General features: G+C 44.5%; 1 protein-coding gene across 1 annotated transcript in view; it reads right to left on the reverse strand.

The window, feature by feature from the left end:
• Nucleotides 1–18,794, reverse strand: part of LOC109927462 (L-seryl-tRNA(Sec) kinase) — a 40,948-nt gene that overhangs the window by 18,454 nt on the left and 3,700 nt on the right. Inside the window, exons 3-4 of the mRNA XM_020527485.2 lie at nt 10,106–10,394; nt 6,594–6,795 (exon numbers count right to left, since the gene is read on the reverse strand). Coding sequence (XP_020383074.2) covers nt 6,594–6,795; nt 10,106–10,394 — 491 coding nt within the window. The remainder of the gene's footprint in view (nt 1–6,593; nt 6,796–10,105; nt 10,395–18,794) is intronic.

The raw sequence follows: 18,794 nt of genomic DNA on the forward strand, positions 1-18,794 counted from the left end.
CGGGTGTGGTGGAGCTGGAGGGGAGTGTGGAGCGGACAAGGGAGTCACGGAGAGAGCTGTCCCTCCGGAAAGCAGATAAAGGTGGGGAGGGAAAGATGTCTTTGGTGCTGGGGTCGGATTGCAGATGGCGGAAGTGTCGGAGGATGATGCGTTGGATCCGGAGGTTGGTGGGGTGGTACGTGAGGACGAGGGGGATTATTTTTTGGTTTTTATTGCGTGGACGGGGTGTGAGGGATGAGGTGCGGGAGATGTGGGAGACACGGTTGAGGGCGTTCTCGACCACCGAGGCGGGGAAGTTACGGTCCTTGAAAAACGAGGACAACTGAGATGTACGGGAGTGGAATGCCTCATCCTGGGAGCAGATGCGGCGGAGGCGAAGGAATTGGGAATAGGGGATAGCATTTTTGCAGGAAGGTGGGTGGGAGGAGGAGTATTCTAGGTAGCTGTGGGAGTCGGTGGGCTTGAAATGAATATCGGTTTCTAGGTGGTTGCCCGATATGGAGACAGAGAGGTCCAGGAAGGGGAGAGAGGTGTTAGAGATGGTCCAGGTAAACTTAAGGTTGGGGTGGAAGGTGTTAGTGAAGTGGATGAATTGTTCGAGCTCCTCGTGGGAGCACGAGGCGGCGCCGATACAGTCATCAATGTAACGGAGGAAGAGGTGGGGTTTAGGGCCGGTGTAGGTACGGAAGAGGGATTGTTCCACGTAACCTACAAAGAGGCAGGCGTAGCTTGGGCCCATGCGGGTACCCATGGCTACCCCCTTTGTCTGTAGGAAGTGGGAGGAATTGAAAGGGAAGTTGTTGAGTGTGAGGACGAGTTCGGCTAAGCGGATGAGGGTGTCAGTGGAGGGGGACTGGTCGGGCCTGCGGGACAGGAAGAAGCGGAGGGCCTTAAGGCCATCTGCATGGGGAATGCAGGTCTAGAGGGACTGGACGTCCATGGTAAAGATGAGGTGCTGGGGACCGGGGAATTGGAAGTTCTGGAGGAGGTGGAGGGCGTGGGGGGTGTCACGGACATAGGTAGGGAGTTCCTGGACCAAGGGGGAGAAAATGGAGTCAAGATAGTTGGAGATCAGTTCGGTGGGGCAGGAGCAGGCGGAGACAATGGGTCGACCAGGGCATTCAGGTTTGTGGATTTTGGGAAGGAGATAGAAGCGGGCAGTGCGAGGTTGGGGAACAATGAGGTTGGAGGCCGTGGGTGGGAGGTCACCTGAGGTGATGAGGTTGTGGATGGTTTGCGAGATGATGGTTTGGTGCTCAGGGGTGGGGTCTTCATCAAGGGGGCGGTAGGAGGAGGTTTCGGAGAGTTGGCGTCCGGCCTCGGCGATGTAGAGGTCAGTGCGCCATACTACAACTGCACCTCCCTTGTCCGCGGGTTTTATGGTGAGGTTGGGATTGGAGCGGAGGGAGCGGAGGGCTGCACGTTCTGCGGGGGAGAGGTTGGAGTGGGTGAGAGGGGTGGAGAGGTTGAGGCGATTGATGTCTCGACGGCAGTTGGAGATGAAGAGGTCGAGGGAGGGTAGGAGGCCTTGGGGTGGTGTCCAGGAGGAGGGGGTGTGTTGGAAGCGGGAGAAGGGGTCAGTAGAGGGAGGGTTAGGTTCACGGTCAGAGAAGTAAGCGTGGAGGCGGAGGCGGCGGAAAAACTGCTCTAGCCAACCTGGATTAAAATAACTGCAATACTGACGTCAACCTGACAACGTGGACAATTATTCAAGTGCTGCCCTGTCCACAAAAAGCAGAAGTCTTATCCAGTTAATTACCACCCCCCAATAGTCTATTGTTGATCATCAGAAATACTGACACAATGTGATGTCAACAGTGTATTCAAGCAGCACTTAAATAACAATAGACCGTTCACGAATGCTCTGTTTAGGTTCTGCCAGGGCCTCTTAGCTTCTAACTTCAGTGCAGCCTTGGATGAAACATAGACAAAGGAGTTGAACTCAAGAGGTGAAGTGAGAGTGAATGCACTGAACACGAACCAGCATTTGACCTGCAATGGCATCAAGGTAAACTATCTAAATTCAGTTAATGAGAATTAGAGTCATACAGCACGGAAACAGATCTTTTGCTCGAACTGGTCCGTGATAACCAAATATCCTAAATTAATCTAGTCCTATTTGCCAGCATTTGGCCCATATCCCTCTAAACCCTTCCTATTCATAGGCCCCTCCAGATGCCTTTTAAATGCTGTAATTGTACCAGCCTCAACCACTTCCTCTTGCAGCTCATTCCATACACAGACCACCCTCAGTGTAAAAAAGTGGTCCTTTAGGTCCCTTTTAAATCTTTCTCTTCTAATTTTAAATCTATTCCTTCGTGTTTTGGACTCATCTACCCTAGGACAAAAACCTTGGCTATTCACCCTATCTATATCCCTTATGATTTTATAAACCTCTATAAGGTCACCCCTCCGCCTCCAACACGCCAGGGAAAATAGCCCCAGCCCAGTCTCACCCAAATGCTCAAACCCTCCAACCCCGGCAACATCCTTATAAATCTTTTCTGAACCCTTTCAAGTTTAACAACATCCTTCCTATAGCAAGGCGACTAGAATTGAACGCAGTATTCCGAAAGTGGCTTAACCAATGTCCTGTACAGCCACATAATGACATCCCAACTCCTAAACTCAATGCCCTGACCAATAAAGGCAGGCGTACCAGCTGCCTTCTTCACCACCTTGTCTAGCTGCGATTCCACCTTCAACAAACTATGTACCTGCACCACAAGGTCTCTTTGTTTGGCAACACTCCCCAGTGCATTACCATTAAGTGTACAAGTCCTGCCCTGATTTGCTTTACCAAGTGCGACCTCTCACATTTATCTAAATTAAACACTATCTGCCACTCCTTGGCACATCTGATCACTGGTCCGAAAGTGCTTCCCACTGACACCTCAGTCCTTTGCCCTATTTATTTCCCAAGAGAAAGTCAAGTTTTCCTCCTTCTCTAGTAGGTACATCCACATACTGAATAAGAAAATTTTCTTCTACACACTTAACAAGTTTTCGAAAAGATTTGTAGCTCAGGTTGTGGATGAGTTTGTAGACCTGTTCACTGAGCCGGGTGTTTGGTTGCAAACGTTTCGTCACCCCTCTAGGTAACATCTTCAGTGCACCTCCGGTGAAGCCTCAGTGTTCTGTCCCGCTTGTTATTTATATGCCTCAGTTTGCTGGGGTGATTGGTACAACTTCCGGTTCTGCTTCTCGGTGATTTGCACACAGGGTCTAATTCAATGTGTTTGTTGATGGAGTTCCAGTAAGAATACCAGATCTCCAAGAGTTCCCTGGCATGTCTCTGTTTGGCTTGTGCAATTATGAATGTGTTGTCCCAGTCGAATTCATGTCCCTCGTTGTCCATGTGTAGTGAGACAAGTGAGAGTTGGCCGTGTCTCTTGGTGGCTAGTTGGTGTTCATGTATCCATATTGTCAGTTTTCTTCCAGGTTGGCCTATGTAATGTTTCTCACAGTCCTTGCATGGTATTTTAGATATTACATCGGTTTTGCTAGTTTTGGGAATGGGATCCTTTACGTTCGTCAGTAACTGTTGTAGGATGTTTGTTGGTTTGTGGGCTACTCTGATACCTAGGAGTCTGAGTAATCTTGTGGTCATCTCTGAAATGGCCTTGATGTACAGTGGGGTGATCAATGAGTCTGGTCATGTTGTGTCTTTCTGTTGTGGTCTATCTCGAAAGTAACGGCAGATTGTGCTTTTTGGGTATCCATTCCTTATGAAGACTCTGTATAGGTGCTCCTGTTCTGCTTTGCGTAGCTCCGGGTTGCTGCAATGTGTTATGGCTCATTTAAATAGCATCCTGATGCAGATCTGTTTGTGGGCGTTAGGGTGGTTGCTAATGTAATTGAATATCTGGTCCATATGTGTGATCTTTCTATATACTCTAGTCTGGAGTTCCCCATTGTTTTTGTGTTCTACTATTATGTCCAGAAAGGGTAGTTGGTTGTTGTTCTCTACTTCTTTGGTGAATTTTATCCCAGCAAGGATGCTGTTTGTATGTCGGTGGGTTTCTTTTAGTTTTGTCCGTTTAATAATCACAAAGGTGTCATCTACATAACAGACCCAAAGTTTGGGTTGTATAGTGGGGAGCGCTGTCCATTCTAACCTTTGCATTACTACTTCTGCTATCAGTCCTGATATTAGGGATCTCATTAGTGTTCTGTTGATTTGTTTGTATATGCCATCATTGCAGGTGAAGTGGGTTGTGAGGCACAGATCTAGTAGTTTCATGGTGGTGTCCTTATTGATGCTGTTGGTACTCTGGGGTGCCTGCCTACTTGATTCATCCAGTAGTGTGGCAATTCTCTCTTTGGCTAGGTCGATGTTTATGGATGTAAATAGTGTTGTTATGTCAAAGAATATCATCATCCTGTCCTCTTCTATCCTGTTTTCCTTGATGATGTTGAGGAATTCTTGGGATGAGTGGATGAAGTGGTAGTGTTGTCCACTAAGTATTTCAATTTCTGTTGTAGTTCTTTGGCAAGTCTATATGTTGGTGTGCCTGTAAGTGAGACAATGGGTCTGACGGGGACCCCCAGTTTGCGTACTCTGGAGAGTCCGTAGAAGCAGGGTACGTTGGATCCCTCTGGCTTCTTTTTTGCTAGTCTGTCTTGCTGATGTCTCCGGAGTTGTGTAATTTCTTAACTGTGGTGTCAGGTCTAATGCCATCTGTTGGTAGGTGTCAGTATCTGCTAGTAGTGCATTAGCTTTCTCAATGTATTGGGCTCTATTGAGGATTACTGTCATGCGTCCTTTGTCCACTGGTAAGATTACAATGTTCCTGTCTTTCTTGAGTCTTTCCAGGGCTTTCCTGGAATTCAGCACAGAAGAGAGGTGCACTGACAATATTACCTAGCAGGGTGACAAAATGTTTGCAGACAAACACACCAGTTTGGCAAGCATGTCTACAACCACACGCCTAACAAATTCCTCCCCATCCAAGCCCTTAATGCTATGGCAGTCCAAGTCTATGTTTGCAAAGTTAAAATCCCCTACCATCACCACCCTATCATTCTTACAGATAACTGAGACCTCTTTACACATTTGCTTCTCAATTTCCTGCTGAATACTGGAGGGGCCTATAGTACAATCCCAATAACCCCAACCCTAACCCTAACCCTATCGCAGCCTCTCTGCTCCTATGATGCTGCTTGGCCTGCTGTGTTCATCCAGCCCTGCACCTTGTTGTCTCGGATTCGCCAGCATCTGCAGTTCCTACTATCTCTGATTCAAGGTTAATCCCTTTCTTGTTTCTCAGTTTCCCAAATAACTTCACCAGATGCACTCCCAGGAATATCCTCCCTTCGTACAGCTGTAATGTTCTTCCTAACCAAAAATGCCAATTCCTCTCTTCTTTTGCCCACCTATAGCATCTATACCCTGGAACATTAAGCTGCCAGACCTGCCCTTACCTGAACCACATTTCTGTAATAGCTATGATATCCCTGTCCCATGTTCCCAACCATGCCTTGAGTTCATCTACCATACGTGTCATGCCTCTTGCATTGAAACAAATGCAGTTAAATTTATCAGTCTTAACTTACCCTCTGCCTTGACTATTTGACTTGCTCCTCTTCTCAAATGTACCAGCCTCAGACTTACCTCTTTCCTCACTATCACTTTTCTCTAATCTCTCCGACAAAACAGGAAACATCCTATTAAGTCATCTTGGGATCTGTGCAACCTTTCCTCATAAGGTAATCACCTGTCCCAAATATCAGTTAACCAACTTTCTCTGAACTGTCTCTAATGCTGGGTAAAAAATCTGGAACTCCCTTCCTAACAGTACCATGGATGTGCCTACATGACATGGATTGCAGTGGTTCAAGAAACAACTCACCATCACTTTCTCAAAGGCAATTTAGCAAGTTGAACAAATAATGCAGTTTTGAGCAACACCCATCACAACCACAAATTTCCATCGACAGAATTAACATTAGGTCAATGATTGAGGACAGAACTCAAAATAGAATTACTTCATATTGCACGCAGACTTTTTAAGATTACAAAGTTTTGATTCTCTCCAGGTTGCTGTTAAAGCTGGAGTTCTCCAGCACACTTCAATAAGACAGCTTAAGTTCCATTATATGCAGCAAAGTGCCATTGGCAAGATGGACAGGACTGTTAGCAAAAAACAGGTCACTACACATCAGGCAAGGCCAGAGGCCTTCATGTTAACTACAATCTGTGTGGGAATTGAACGCCATCCTGTTGATATTCACTCTGAATTACAAACCATCCATCTAGCCAACTTATGATAACAAACTACACTTGACAATTAAATCAATATAAATCTAGTATCCTGAAACATGCAAATAGACATTTATGAATTATTATGGTGTTTTGGTTAAACTATAACAACAGTACACTGATATTTTGTTTTATCATCTTGTGGCTTGTGAATGTCACTGGCAAGCATCCTGCATTCTGAAATATCTGAAAGTAATCAAACTCCAACAAATAATTGAGGAAAAAATTAACTTTAAGAAGAACTGGTATATTACGATATTGTCTTCTTCCTAATTAAAAACAAGTATTAAAAGTAAATTAATGGTAATTGATTGTTACTTAGAATACTTACATATCCATTTCCAACACATTTTCTGCACTTTCCAGTGTCAGATTGTTCTTTTCCCATACATTTCTCACAGGATCAGGTCGCTGTATTTTTGTTGACATCAGGACTATTGTTTCATCATTTACCGGACAGCTTCTTTTATGATTTCTCTGTAAACATAGTTCAAGGCGGCACTCCAGAAACAGCTGAAGGAAACTTACGGAATCTATTAAAAAGATAGGTTGCTGGCAATTGATTGACCTTAAATATCATTTCTAACATTATAATGAGGCATTTTTTTAAAAGAGGCAATTAGTCAGAAATTCCACTTCGTTACTCACCAGCTTGGAATTTCGGTTCCACAAATGTGAATAGGTCGAAAATACCTAGCTGGCAAGCATATAAGCAGAATTTTTACACAAGTACATCTTATATTTGAGCTTTTCATAAAGAACAATATAAAATATTAGTAGTGATAGTAGTAACATCAAGCACGCCATGGCAGGCACAGCATATATTAAACATCAAACTCACTCTATCCAACTAATAAAAGTGAATTCCTGCTCTGCATCGTTATGAACTCTGAACTTCTCACGCATTTGTTGGTTTCTCTGAATCAGATATTCAGTTTAGAACTGGTAAATAACATCCAAAAGTTTCAGCCATCATTTTGAAACAACCTTGAGATAAGAGTAAACACAAACTAAACTACAGCTAGCAACTTGACCAGGAAGGATGCAGAATTCTTGCATTCCTAACCATTTCAATAGAACAGTAAATCTTACTGGAACTTGCTCTATTAATGACTGATCAGGACAAACAAGCAAAGGATATACACAAGAGATTTCAGAATAATAACAAGTGTACAGGGTCTCTGAAGTGTATGAACACAGATCCCTGAAGGCAGAAGGACAGGAACATCAACTGATTAAGAATGCATGCAGATTATACTTTTATTATCTGACGCATACAACATTAGAGCAAGGACATTATGCTAGAACTATATAAAACACTGGTACAATTAAAAATGAAGTAGCACATGCAGTCTGGTCACCACATGACAGGATGTGATTGCTTTGACAGGAAGCAAAGAAGCTTTACAAGAATATTGCCAAGACTAGTGAAAATTAGTTACGAGGCAAGATTGGATAGTGGGGTTATTTCCTTTATAACAGATAAAATGGATAAGAGATTTAATTTGTGTATAAAATTATTAGTAGCTTAGATAGAGCTGATAGGAAAGCGTAATTTCCTTTAGCAGAGAGGTCAATACCAGGAGACATCAATACCTGGTTTATCAGCAATTTGAAGATTATTTTTAAACCAAAGGGCAGTACAGATCTGAAACTTTGTCTGAAAAGATGGCAGAAGGAAAAATCCTCATCACATTTAAAAATTACTTAGATATGCACTTGACATACCATGACCGAAAACTATGGACGCAAGTGTTGAAACTGACACTAGGCTCTAACGCACTTTTTCCATGGATAAAGTCACAAGGGGCAAACAGTCTACTTATGTGCTGTAAACGATTCTATGCCTCAACTATACGGTCTACAACATTTCTGTCAATAAAGAATCCAAGTTATTACTCATAGCAAAACTCAGGCCTGAATTTCCATAAGAAGGGAGCAGGTCGACAACTTGGCCAGAACAGCACCAATTCCAGAAATTCTACCCCTGAACTCAGCACCCAACATTTTCAACAAAGGGGAAACGGGGCTCGTTGTATTTTGCAACTTTTTCTTAACAGGGTGTCCAAATACAATTTGTGGACTTTATATTTTGAGAAAAGATTGTAGTTTACCAGAGTTCTTTGGAGAGGTAGGGAACTATTTTGGACAGGTTCAGGGACTCTTTCGGAAGGGATCAAATGCCTTTTAGAATTGTTAAATATAGATATGAAAATACATAAAAATGTGGATAAATTCATTGTAATTTTCAAGCTCATTGGAACTGACAAGCTTTCCTTTTCACTGTCCGTTGACATAAGCCTGAAGGTTATCATTACTGGATTAGTGCTGCAAGATCGATTTCACTAACTATCATATTAATCCTGTCACTTTAGAGTTTAATTGATAGCTCCAAATAGTTATGAAGTTTTTGATATGAGGCTATGAATATGTTTATAATTGAAACAATTTAGATTTGGAGAAGATTTATATATGAGAAGATTTTCTTTTAAATTGTGAAGTCATCAATAGACTGACAGCTTTTATTTCACGGCTCTTCTGCCCATTGTCAAGACAGTTGAACTGACATAGAGTCCTGACAAAGGTTGGTGGTTGAGCAGCTTGGTTAGCATAAGTTGGCATAAGAGCTATAAAGGGCTTCGTGAGATTGAGTAGAGAGGAATAAGTTGGTATGGAGGATATGAGACACTATGGGGTTGGAGGAGTATGAGGCTAAAATGGAAAAGAGGTGAGGTAAAGAGACATAGGTTGGCGCAGAAAATAATGGGTCACAGGGTATGTGGGTAGGGGGCATAATTTGGCATGGGAGGAGCATGGTGAGGGGTAAAAGATCTTTTATGTCTCTTTTATAGCTGGACAAACAACAGAAGCACAAAGACCAGCCTTTCAGACAGCCTGCCTCGCTCAGTTTCCAGAACCGGTAGGCCTAACATCCATTAACAATCATGCCACCCCCATTCAAAACCCAGGTAAAAACTTTATTTTGGAACACTTTCTTCTGAATTGGGCTTACAAAGTTGGGTAGTTTCCCCACACTGCACTTGCAACTCTAGAGTAAAAACTTAGGCCTTTGCCTTTCTTGGGCATATTCTAGAATTAGAATTCTTTTAGAATCCCTACAGTGTGGAAACATCGAGTCCACACCAAACCTCCAAAGAGCATCCCACCCAGACCTATTCCTGTAACTGCATTTCCCATGGCTAACCCACCTACGGGGCAATTTAGCCAATCAACCTAACCTGCACATTTTTGTGTTTGTGGGAGAAAACTGGAGCACCCGGAGGAAACAGACAGTGGGCAGAACGTGCAAACTCCATACAGACAGCCGCTGAGAGTGGAATCGAATCCGGGTCCTTAGTGCTGTGAGGCTGCAGTACTAACCACTGTGCCACCATGCTGCCCCATTATCACCATTACTAACTTATCTAAGTACTGGAGAATAGTGACAATATCCCAGTCTTTGAAAACTAGTCACTACTGTGCCATTTACTGTTTTTGTACCTTTGTTGTAATTTTTGAGGCACTTATGTTAATACCAAAATACTAAAAGAAAATATATCAAAACAAGTTTAGGCTACATGCTTCTTGACACTATCTGAAAATGCCAATGCTCCTAATTTTTACAATAAAATGATCCATTAGAAAGCTGAAAGGACTACAGCCGCTGGATACTCATTTCGTCTCAGCAAGCAGGTAGTGAGCGAAGCAGAAATAAAAGGGACAATTGTTTTTGTTATAAAAAAAGGCCAATATTTGTAGAAGTAATAATTATTTATATACATTAGTAGGTAGATTGCTTGCTTTGGATGTATTACTACATATTGTTTGCGACAGGAGACTTACTTCGCCTTGCTATTTGATAAACTTCATATCTCATGCTTTGATAGTAGAAGTTGTCATCTAAAATTATAACCAAGGGTCTCAAATACATGTTCAATACTGCGTACTGCTGCACTCCAAGCTGAGTTTCTCCAGAGATAATGTGCTGCTGTTTCAGTGACTGAATGAAACATTCCCAGGTTGAATCATTTTCTCTGCCAGAAACAGAAAGGTAGCCATTCCCATAAATAGCCTGTATTAAGTGTTCAATGTATACCAGCAGCTTATGCCTGTATAACTTCCAGAGAGAACCCTGTGGATCCAAAAACACAAATTTAAAAAAAAATTAAAAACTTCAAAATTGTACCATTCATCACAACATGAATACAAATGTAATGTACTGACTTGATTAAAATAAATAAATTTATTAACAAAATATATGTTTAGACCATAATTTTGATGTCCCCACCTAATATTTACCATAGAGGGAGTGTAACAAAGTTTTACTAGACTTATTCCTGGAATTGTCCTACAAGGAGTCATCAAGTCAAATAAACTTAATTATATCAAATTGTTGTTTTGACAGGATAGATATTGAGAGGATTTTTCACCTGGCTATGGAGTCTCACACTAGTCAAAAGTCTCACAACAAAGAGTTAGCCATTTAGGACTAAGATATGGAGAAATCTTTCCATTCAAAGGGTTGTGAACATTTGGAATTCTCTACCCTTCAGGGCTGAGATGCTGTTACTGAGCACATTCTGGTCAACGATCAATACATTTTTGGATACCAAGGGAATCAAGGGATATTGGGACAGATTGAGAGGGTGTGCTTGAATTAAATGATTAGCCATCATCTCACTGAATGGCACAGGAAGCTCAAAAGGGCAGGATGGCCAACTCCTACTCCTATTTATTTTATTCTTATGAATACAATTTCACATTTGATTCAGTTTGGTTTATTTATAGAAAGTCAATTGATAATAAACAAGCATTATTTCAAATTGAATAATGTACTACGCAGCAGATTTTAAGAAATCATTCTTTGACAGGCTCTGATTTACCCCAAATGGTACCTGCATGAATGGTGCTTCACTAAATTAATGCAGTTAAACATAAATTGACATTTATTTTAACAAATTATTAGAAAAGAAGGATCTCTACACTCGAAACATTAACTCTATTTTCTCTCCACAGATGCTGACAGACCTGCTGAGTTTGTCCAGCAATTTCTATTTTTGGTTCAGTCAAATAGGTTCTTTGAATTAGATAAGGACAGTAGAACAATAGTCCATGCGTATAAAATCTGCAGGCAATAATGGTAGATGCTTGGAAATGTTTCTTTTCTTTTTTCTTGGAAGTAGAAACTTAAGCTGAGAAAAGATACTACTGTATTAAGTTCAAATTGTATCTTTTTATGAAGAGGAGATTCCCAATTCACTTTCCAGTTATAAGGTTCCTGCATTTATATCATGCCTTTCACTCATCAAAATAATTCAAAGCACTTTGTAGCTAAGTACTTTTGAAATGGCAACCTAGACTAGACTCAAGTATCTGAACCGAGTCTTAAAGCCATAATCTGATGACTTAGATATACCTTATGTTAGTTGACTTTATGATGTGCACAGACTAACATGATCTCCGTAAACTTGCATCATTACTTTAGGAAGTTAGAAAGGAATTTCAAAAAGCTTCCCTCAATGTTCGTTCTTTCTGGCAGTAGGTAGCAAGGTTAGGGTCTGGATCAGCAGTAAGTGAGTGGGCCTGAGCTTCTCAAATTGAATACTGCGCATTTCATATAAATGTTATGATACTTCAAGATTAGTACATCACCTTCACATCCTATGTATATTTCATGGTTGTTGTGTGTGGTGCACTATTAATATTGTTATTATTAACAGCATTATTAGCATCAGTCTGCAAAAAGAGTATTATGTTTGTGATAGTTTTACTTTCAAAACAAATAAATTGAGCTGAATTTTCATTCTTAGGAGTCAATCCCCTTGGTGTCAGGACTTAAAGGGCACGTGACGAGATGTCCAATTAAAGCAGATGGACTCCGAAGTCTGAAGGGCCAATAATAGCAGGCCTTCCACCAGTGAAAAACTGGTAGAGATAGGAGCTGCTGAAGAACATCAGGAAGTACCAGGGCACCTCCATTCCCAGTGATTGACCATAAATCTGGTGAGAACGGTTCTTTGAATGAAAGACTGATACACTGTTTTGTAAACAAATGATCTTTCTAGTTCCTATGAATTGCCTCTCCACGAAATTAAGAAGGGTTAGGGCAATGATTCCCAAAGTGAGCTTTGCAAACTCAAGTGAGGTCAAAATTTTTGAGTCATAAAGTCCAAGGCAATAATGGCTGCCATGAAGCTCCAACCAGATGAAGCGGCTTCATATCCTCGCAATTTTTCAAATTAACCTCGAGTCTCATCTCCTGGAGCAGTGCAGAATTTATGCACTTCGGATGTGGAGGTGCTAGTGTTGGACAGGACGGACGAAGTCAAAAATCACACGACACCGAGTTATAATCCAACAGGTTAATTTGAAATCACAAGCTTTCTGAGCACAGCCCCTTTATCAGGTGCAGTGAAAGGAGAGCACACAGACACAAAGTTTATAGGCAGAGAGATGAAGGGCACAGAGATCACAGGATCATACAAGTGGTGTGAGTGGAGTGAACAAACCTAAAATGGCTGACTGATTGCCTCCTGTTGAATCTTTAACCATTCATATGTTCCTGCATTCTAGAAATTGCAGAAGCAGGATATGAATATCTCTGTAGAAAGGAGATGCAAGTTTCAACTGATTAAGATGCAAATTTCAGAATCTATTTCAAGTCACTGCCCTGAGATAATTAAAAGTTTCATCAGCGTTTGTCTAACTTTCCAAACTTAAAACAGGCAGAGCGATAGGAGCATACAAAAGGTGACATCTCAAGTCAGACACTGAATTGTAGGTGTGAGGCCTTGTCCAGAATCTGTCTCAGAGTTTCGCTATCTTGACGAGACCATGCAGACACTACGACAATGGATGAATGGACACTGCGCAACAATCACCAGATAGGAGTGTTTCCTCCCAGTCGGGGAACACTTCAGCAGTCAAGGGCATTCAGCCTCCAATCTTCAGGTAAGTGTCCTCCAAGGCGGACTTAGAGAAACACAACAACACACTGGGTTCATGTCGTGCTACAGGTGACCCCACCACACTGTTCTGTATCTGTAAAATCTTCCTTACTGTCCTGTTTTGACAGCATCACCTTGATAAATTATGATCTCTCTACCTTAATTAGGTTGTACAGTTCTGGATTTCTTATTACTCTCTCACGCACTCGTTCACACACACATGGACCCTCTCTCTCGCACGCGCGCACACACATACACAAACGTATGAGGTGAATCATTTCATCCAAGAACATATCTGCAAATAAAGAAACATCTATTTTGTTCAAAAAACACATAATTTGTAGTCACAGTCAGTCAGTGTGACATTTTATAAATTCCTGCTTTCAGAATGAAACCAGTCTGATTCCAGATTAAAACTCTGAGACAGATTCTGAACAAGGCCTCACACCTACGATTCGGTGTCTGACCTGAGATGTCACTTTTTGTATATTCTTATCGCTCTGCGTATTTGAAATTTGGAAAGTTAGGCAAACACTGATGATTTCAGGGCAGTGACATGAAATAGATTCTGAAATTTGCATTATAATCAATCGAAACTTGCGTCTCCTTTCTAACCGAGTTCTCCATATCCTGCTTCTACAATTTCTAGAATGCAGGAATGTACGAATGATTAAAGATTCAACAGGAGGCAGGCAGTCAACCATTTCAGGTTTGTTCACACCACTCACACCAGTTGTATGATCCTTTGATCTCTCTGCCCTTCCTCTGTCTGCCTATAAACTCTGTGTCTGTGTGCTCTCATCTCACCGCACCTGAAGGGGCTATGCTCCAAAAGCTTGTGATTTCAAATAAACCTGTTGGACTATAACCTGGTGTTGTGTGATTTTTGACTTTATATATGTCTGTAAAACAATTAAATCTGCTCACAACTATCTACTCTACACCACTGCATCCCCACTTTTAAAGGTGTCCCTATCCACTGTCTTGCAAGTCAAAACAACTTTCTGGGCATTAAGTGAGATCCCAATGGGAAACGTTTGGGAACCCCTGTGTTAGGATCTTCATAGATCAGGAGGATAGCCATCCTCCTGTAAATCCTAACAAACACACACACGCACACAGAAAATAGTGACCTGCAGTACCATAGTTGTGGCTCATTTTCAGAGCAGAAACTTCCGAACATTAGAGCTTCCTGCTCCAACATGTGCTGGCAATGCAGTCCATGGCAGTTTCATCAACCGTCCCCTGACACAACAGCGTCAAAACATTCTCTTCAGCATTGCAAGAGTATCCTTAATTGTTCATGGGATGAAGGCAACACTGACTAGACCAGCATTTACTACCCATCCCAGAGGCAGTTAAGAGTCAATCACGTTGTTATGGGTCTGAAGTCATACCTAGTCCAGACCAGGTAAAGATGGCAGTTTCCTTCCCTAAAGGACATTAGTGAACTAGATGGATTTTTCACAACAATCAACAATTGTTTCATGGTCATCACTGGACTCTTAATTCAAGACTTTTTTTTTTTAATTCAAATTCCATCATCTGCCACAGAGGGGTTTGAACCCAGGTCCCCAGAACATTAGCTGGATCTCTGGATTAAGAATCCAGTGATAATAACACTAGGCCATCATCTCCCCCTTCCTAAATATTTACTGTGGCCAGAATAATTGAAATTCCAAGGACTATTCTCCTGCTCTGTCTCTGGGGGTTTGCATCAGCTCAGTCAGCCACAGTGCAGAATACCATGAAAATTGTGGCTTCAATCCCCACACTAGCTATGGTAGCTCATAAAGGCCTGTCTCCTTGTCCTGTCTGCATACTTGATGCAAAATGGTATATAACCAACTGCCCCTCGAGGACAGAGATATCTGACAGTCCAACTCTGGTAGAAATGAGAGAGGAAGAAAAAAAGTTTTTCACCAAATGCACAGCATAAAGCAGGAGATATCCCTGAAGACAATCAATACTATAGGCCAAAGAAATAAGTGATAGTGATTAGAGGCAACAGAATGATTAGGGATAGTCAGCATGGTTTTGTGCGAGGGAAACGGTGTCTCAAACTTGATTTGATTTTTTTCAAGGAAGTAATCAAGAAGATTGATGAGGGCAGAGCAGTAGACATTGTTTAATTAGACTTTAGTAAAGCCTTTAACAAGGTTCCACATGATAGACTACAAGGTGCAGGGCTGGATGAACACAGCAGGCCAAGCAGCATCATAGGAGCAGAGAGGCTGATGTTTCGGGCCAAGACCCTTCATCAGAAAAGGGGGAGGGGAAGGGGGTTCCGAAATAAATAGGGACAGAGTGGGAGGCGGATAGAAGAGGGATAGAGGAGAGGATAGGTGGAGAGGAAACAAACAGGTCGAAGAGGCGGGGATGGAGCCAGTAAAGGTGAGTGTAGGTAGGGAGTTAGGAAGGGGATAGGTCAGTCCAGGGAGGACGGACAGGTCAAGGGGGCGGGATGAGGTTGGTTGGTAGGAGATGGAGGTGCGGCTTGAGGTGGGAGGAGGGGATAGGTGGGAGGAAGAACAGGTTAGGGAGGCAGGGACGAGCTGGACTGGTTTTGGGATGCAGTAGGGGGAGGGGAGATTTTGAAACTTGTGAAATCCACATTGATACCATTGGGCTGCAGGGTTCCCATGCGGAATATGAGTTGCTGTTCCTGCAACCTTCGGGTGGCATCGTTGTGGCACTGCAGGAGGCCCAGGATGGACATGTCGTCTGAGGAATGGGAGGGAGAGTTGAAATGGTTCGCAACTGGGAGGTGCAGTTGTTTATTGCGAACCGAGCGTAGGTGTTCTGCAAAGCGGTCCCCGAGCCTCCGCTTGGTTTCCCCGATGTAGAGGAAGCCACACCGGGTACAGCGGATGCAGTATACCACATTGGCAGATGTGCAGGTGAACATCTGCTTGATGTGGAAAGTCTTCTTGGGGCCTGGGATGGGGGTGAGGGAGGAGGTATGGGGGCAGGTGTAGCACTTCCTGCGGTTGCAGGGAAAAGTGCCGGGTGTGGTGGAGCTGGAGGGGAGTGTGGAGCGGACAAGGGAGTCACGGAGAGAGCTGTCCCTCCGGAAAGCAGATAAAGGTGGGGAGGGAAAGATGTCTTTGGTGCTGGGGTCGGATTGCAGATGGCGGAAGTGTCGGAGGATGATGCGTTGGATCCGGAGGTTGGTGGGGTGGTACGTGAGGACGAGGGGGATTATTTTTTGGTTTTTATTGCGTGGACGGGGTGTGAGGGATGAGGTGCGGGAGATGTGGGAGACACGGTTGAGGGCGTTCTCGACCACCGAGGCGGGGAAGTTACGGTCCTTGAAAAACGAGGACAACTGAGATGTACGGGAGTGGAATGCCTCATCCTGGGAGCAGATGCGGCGGAGGCGAAGGAATTGGGAATAGGGGATAGCATTTTTGCAGGAAGGTGGGTGGGAGGAGGAGTATTCTAGGTAGCTGTGGGAGTCGGTGGGCTTGAAATGAATATCGGTTTCTAGGTGGTTGCCCGATATGGAGACAGAGAGGTCCAGGAAGGGGAGAGAGGTGTTAGAGATGGTCCAGGTAAACTTAAGGTTGGGGTGGAAGGTGTTAGTGAAGTGGATGAATTGTTCGAGCTCCTCGTGGGAGCACGAGGCGGCGCCGATACAGTCATCAATGTAACGGAGGAAGAGGTGGGGTTTAGGGCCAGTGTAGGTACGGAAGAGGGATTGTTCCACGTAACCTACAAAGAGGCAGGCGTAGCTTGGGCCCATGCGGGTACCCATGGCTACCCCCTTTGTCTGTAGGAAGTGGGAGGAATTGAAAGAGAAGTTGTTGAGTGTGAGGACGAGTTCGGCTAAGCGGATGAGGGTATCAGTGGAGGGGGACTGGTCGGGCCTGCGGGACAGGAAGAAGCGGAGGGCCTTAAGGCCATCTGCATGGGGAATGCAGGTCTAGAGGGACTGGACGTCCATGGTAAAGATGAGGTGTTGGGGACCGGGGAATTGGAAGTTCTGGAGGAGGTGGAGGGCGTGGGTGGTGTCACGGACATAGGTAGGGAGTTCCTGGACCAAGGGGGAGAAAATGGAGTCGAGATAGTTGGAGATCAGTTCGGTGGGGCAGGAGCAGGCGGAGACAATGGGTCGACCAGGGCATTCAGGTTTGTGGATTTTGGGAAGGAGATAGAAGCGGGCAGTGCGAGGTTGGGGAACGATGAGGTTGGAGGCCGTGGATGGGAGGTCACCTGAGGTGATGAGGTTGTGGATGGTTTGGGAGATGATGGTTTGGTGCTCAGGGGTGGGGTCATGATCAAGGGGGCGGTAGGAGGAGGTGTCGGAGAGTTGGCGTCTGGCCTCGGCGATGTAGAGGTCAGTGCGCCATACTACAACTGCGCCTCCCTTGTCCGCAGGTTTTATGGTGAGGTTGGGATTGGAGCGGAGGGAGCGGAGGGCTGCACGTTCTGCAGGGGAGAGGTTGGAGTGGGTGAGAGGGGTGGAGAGGTTGAGGCGATTGATGTCTCGACGGCAGTTGGAGATGAAGAGGTCGAGGGAGGGTAGGAGGCCTTGGGGTGGTGTCCAGGAGGAGGTGGTGTGTTGGAAGCGGGAGAAGGGGTCAGTAGAGGGAGGGTTAGGTTCACGGTTAAAGAAGTAAGCGTGGAGGCGGAGGCGGCGGAAAAACTGCTCTATGTCCAAGCGTGAGCGGTATTCGTTGATCTGTGGGTGGAGGGGGACAAAGGTGAGCCCTTTACTGAGGACTGACCGTTCATCCCCGTAACTTCTGTAACTTCCCCGCCTCGGTGGTCGAGAACGCCCTCAACCATGTCTCCCACATATCCCGCACCTCATCCCTCACACCCCGTCCACGCAATAAGAACCAAAAAAGAATCCCCCTCGTCCTCACGTACCACCCCACCAACCTCCGGATCCAACGCATCATCCTCCGACACTTCCGCCATCTGCAATCCGACCCCACCACCCAAGACATCTTTCCCTCCCCACCCTTAGCTGCTTTCTGGAGGACAACTCTCTCCATGACTCCCTTGTCCGCTCCACACTCCCCTCCAGCTCCACCACACCCGGCACTTTTCCCTGCAACCGCAGGAAGTGCTACACCTGCCCCCATACCTCCTCCCTCACCCCCATCCCAGGCCCCAAGAAGACTTTCCACATCAAGCAGATGTTCATCTGCCAGTGTGGTATACTGCATCCACTGTACCCAGTGTGGCTTCCTCTACATCGGGGAAACCAAGCGGAGGCTCGGGGACCGCTTTGCAGAACACCTACGCTCGGTTCGCAATAAACAACTGCACCTCCCAGTTGCGAACCATTTCAACTCTCCCTCCCATTCCTCAGACGACATGTCCATCCTGGGCCTCCTGCAGTGCCACAACGATGCCACCCGAAGGTTGCAGGAACAGCAACTCATATTCCGCATGGGAACCCTGCAGCCCAATGGTATCAATGTGGATTTCACAAGTTTCAAAATCTCCCCTCCCCCTACCGCATCCCAAAACCAGTCCAGCTCGTCCCTGCCTCCCTAACCTGTTCTTCCTCCCACCTATCCCCTCCTCCCACCTCAAGCCGCACCTCCATCTCCTACCAACCAACCTCATCC

This window comes from Rhincodon typus, chromosome 20, assembly GCF_021869965.1.
Source record: "Rhincodon typus isolate 14 chromosome 20, sRhiTyp1.1, whole genome shotgun sequence".
NCBI classification, from domain to species: Eukaryota; Metazoa; Chordata; class Chondrichthyes; order Orectolobiformes; family Rhincodontidae; genus Rhincodon; species Rhincodon typus.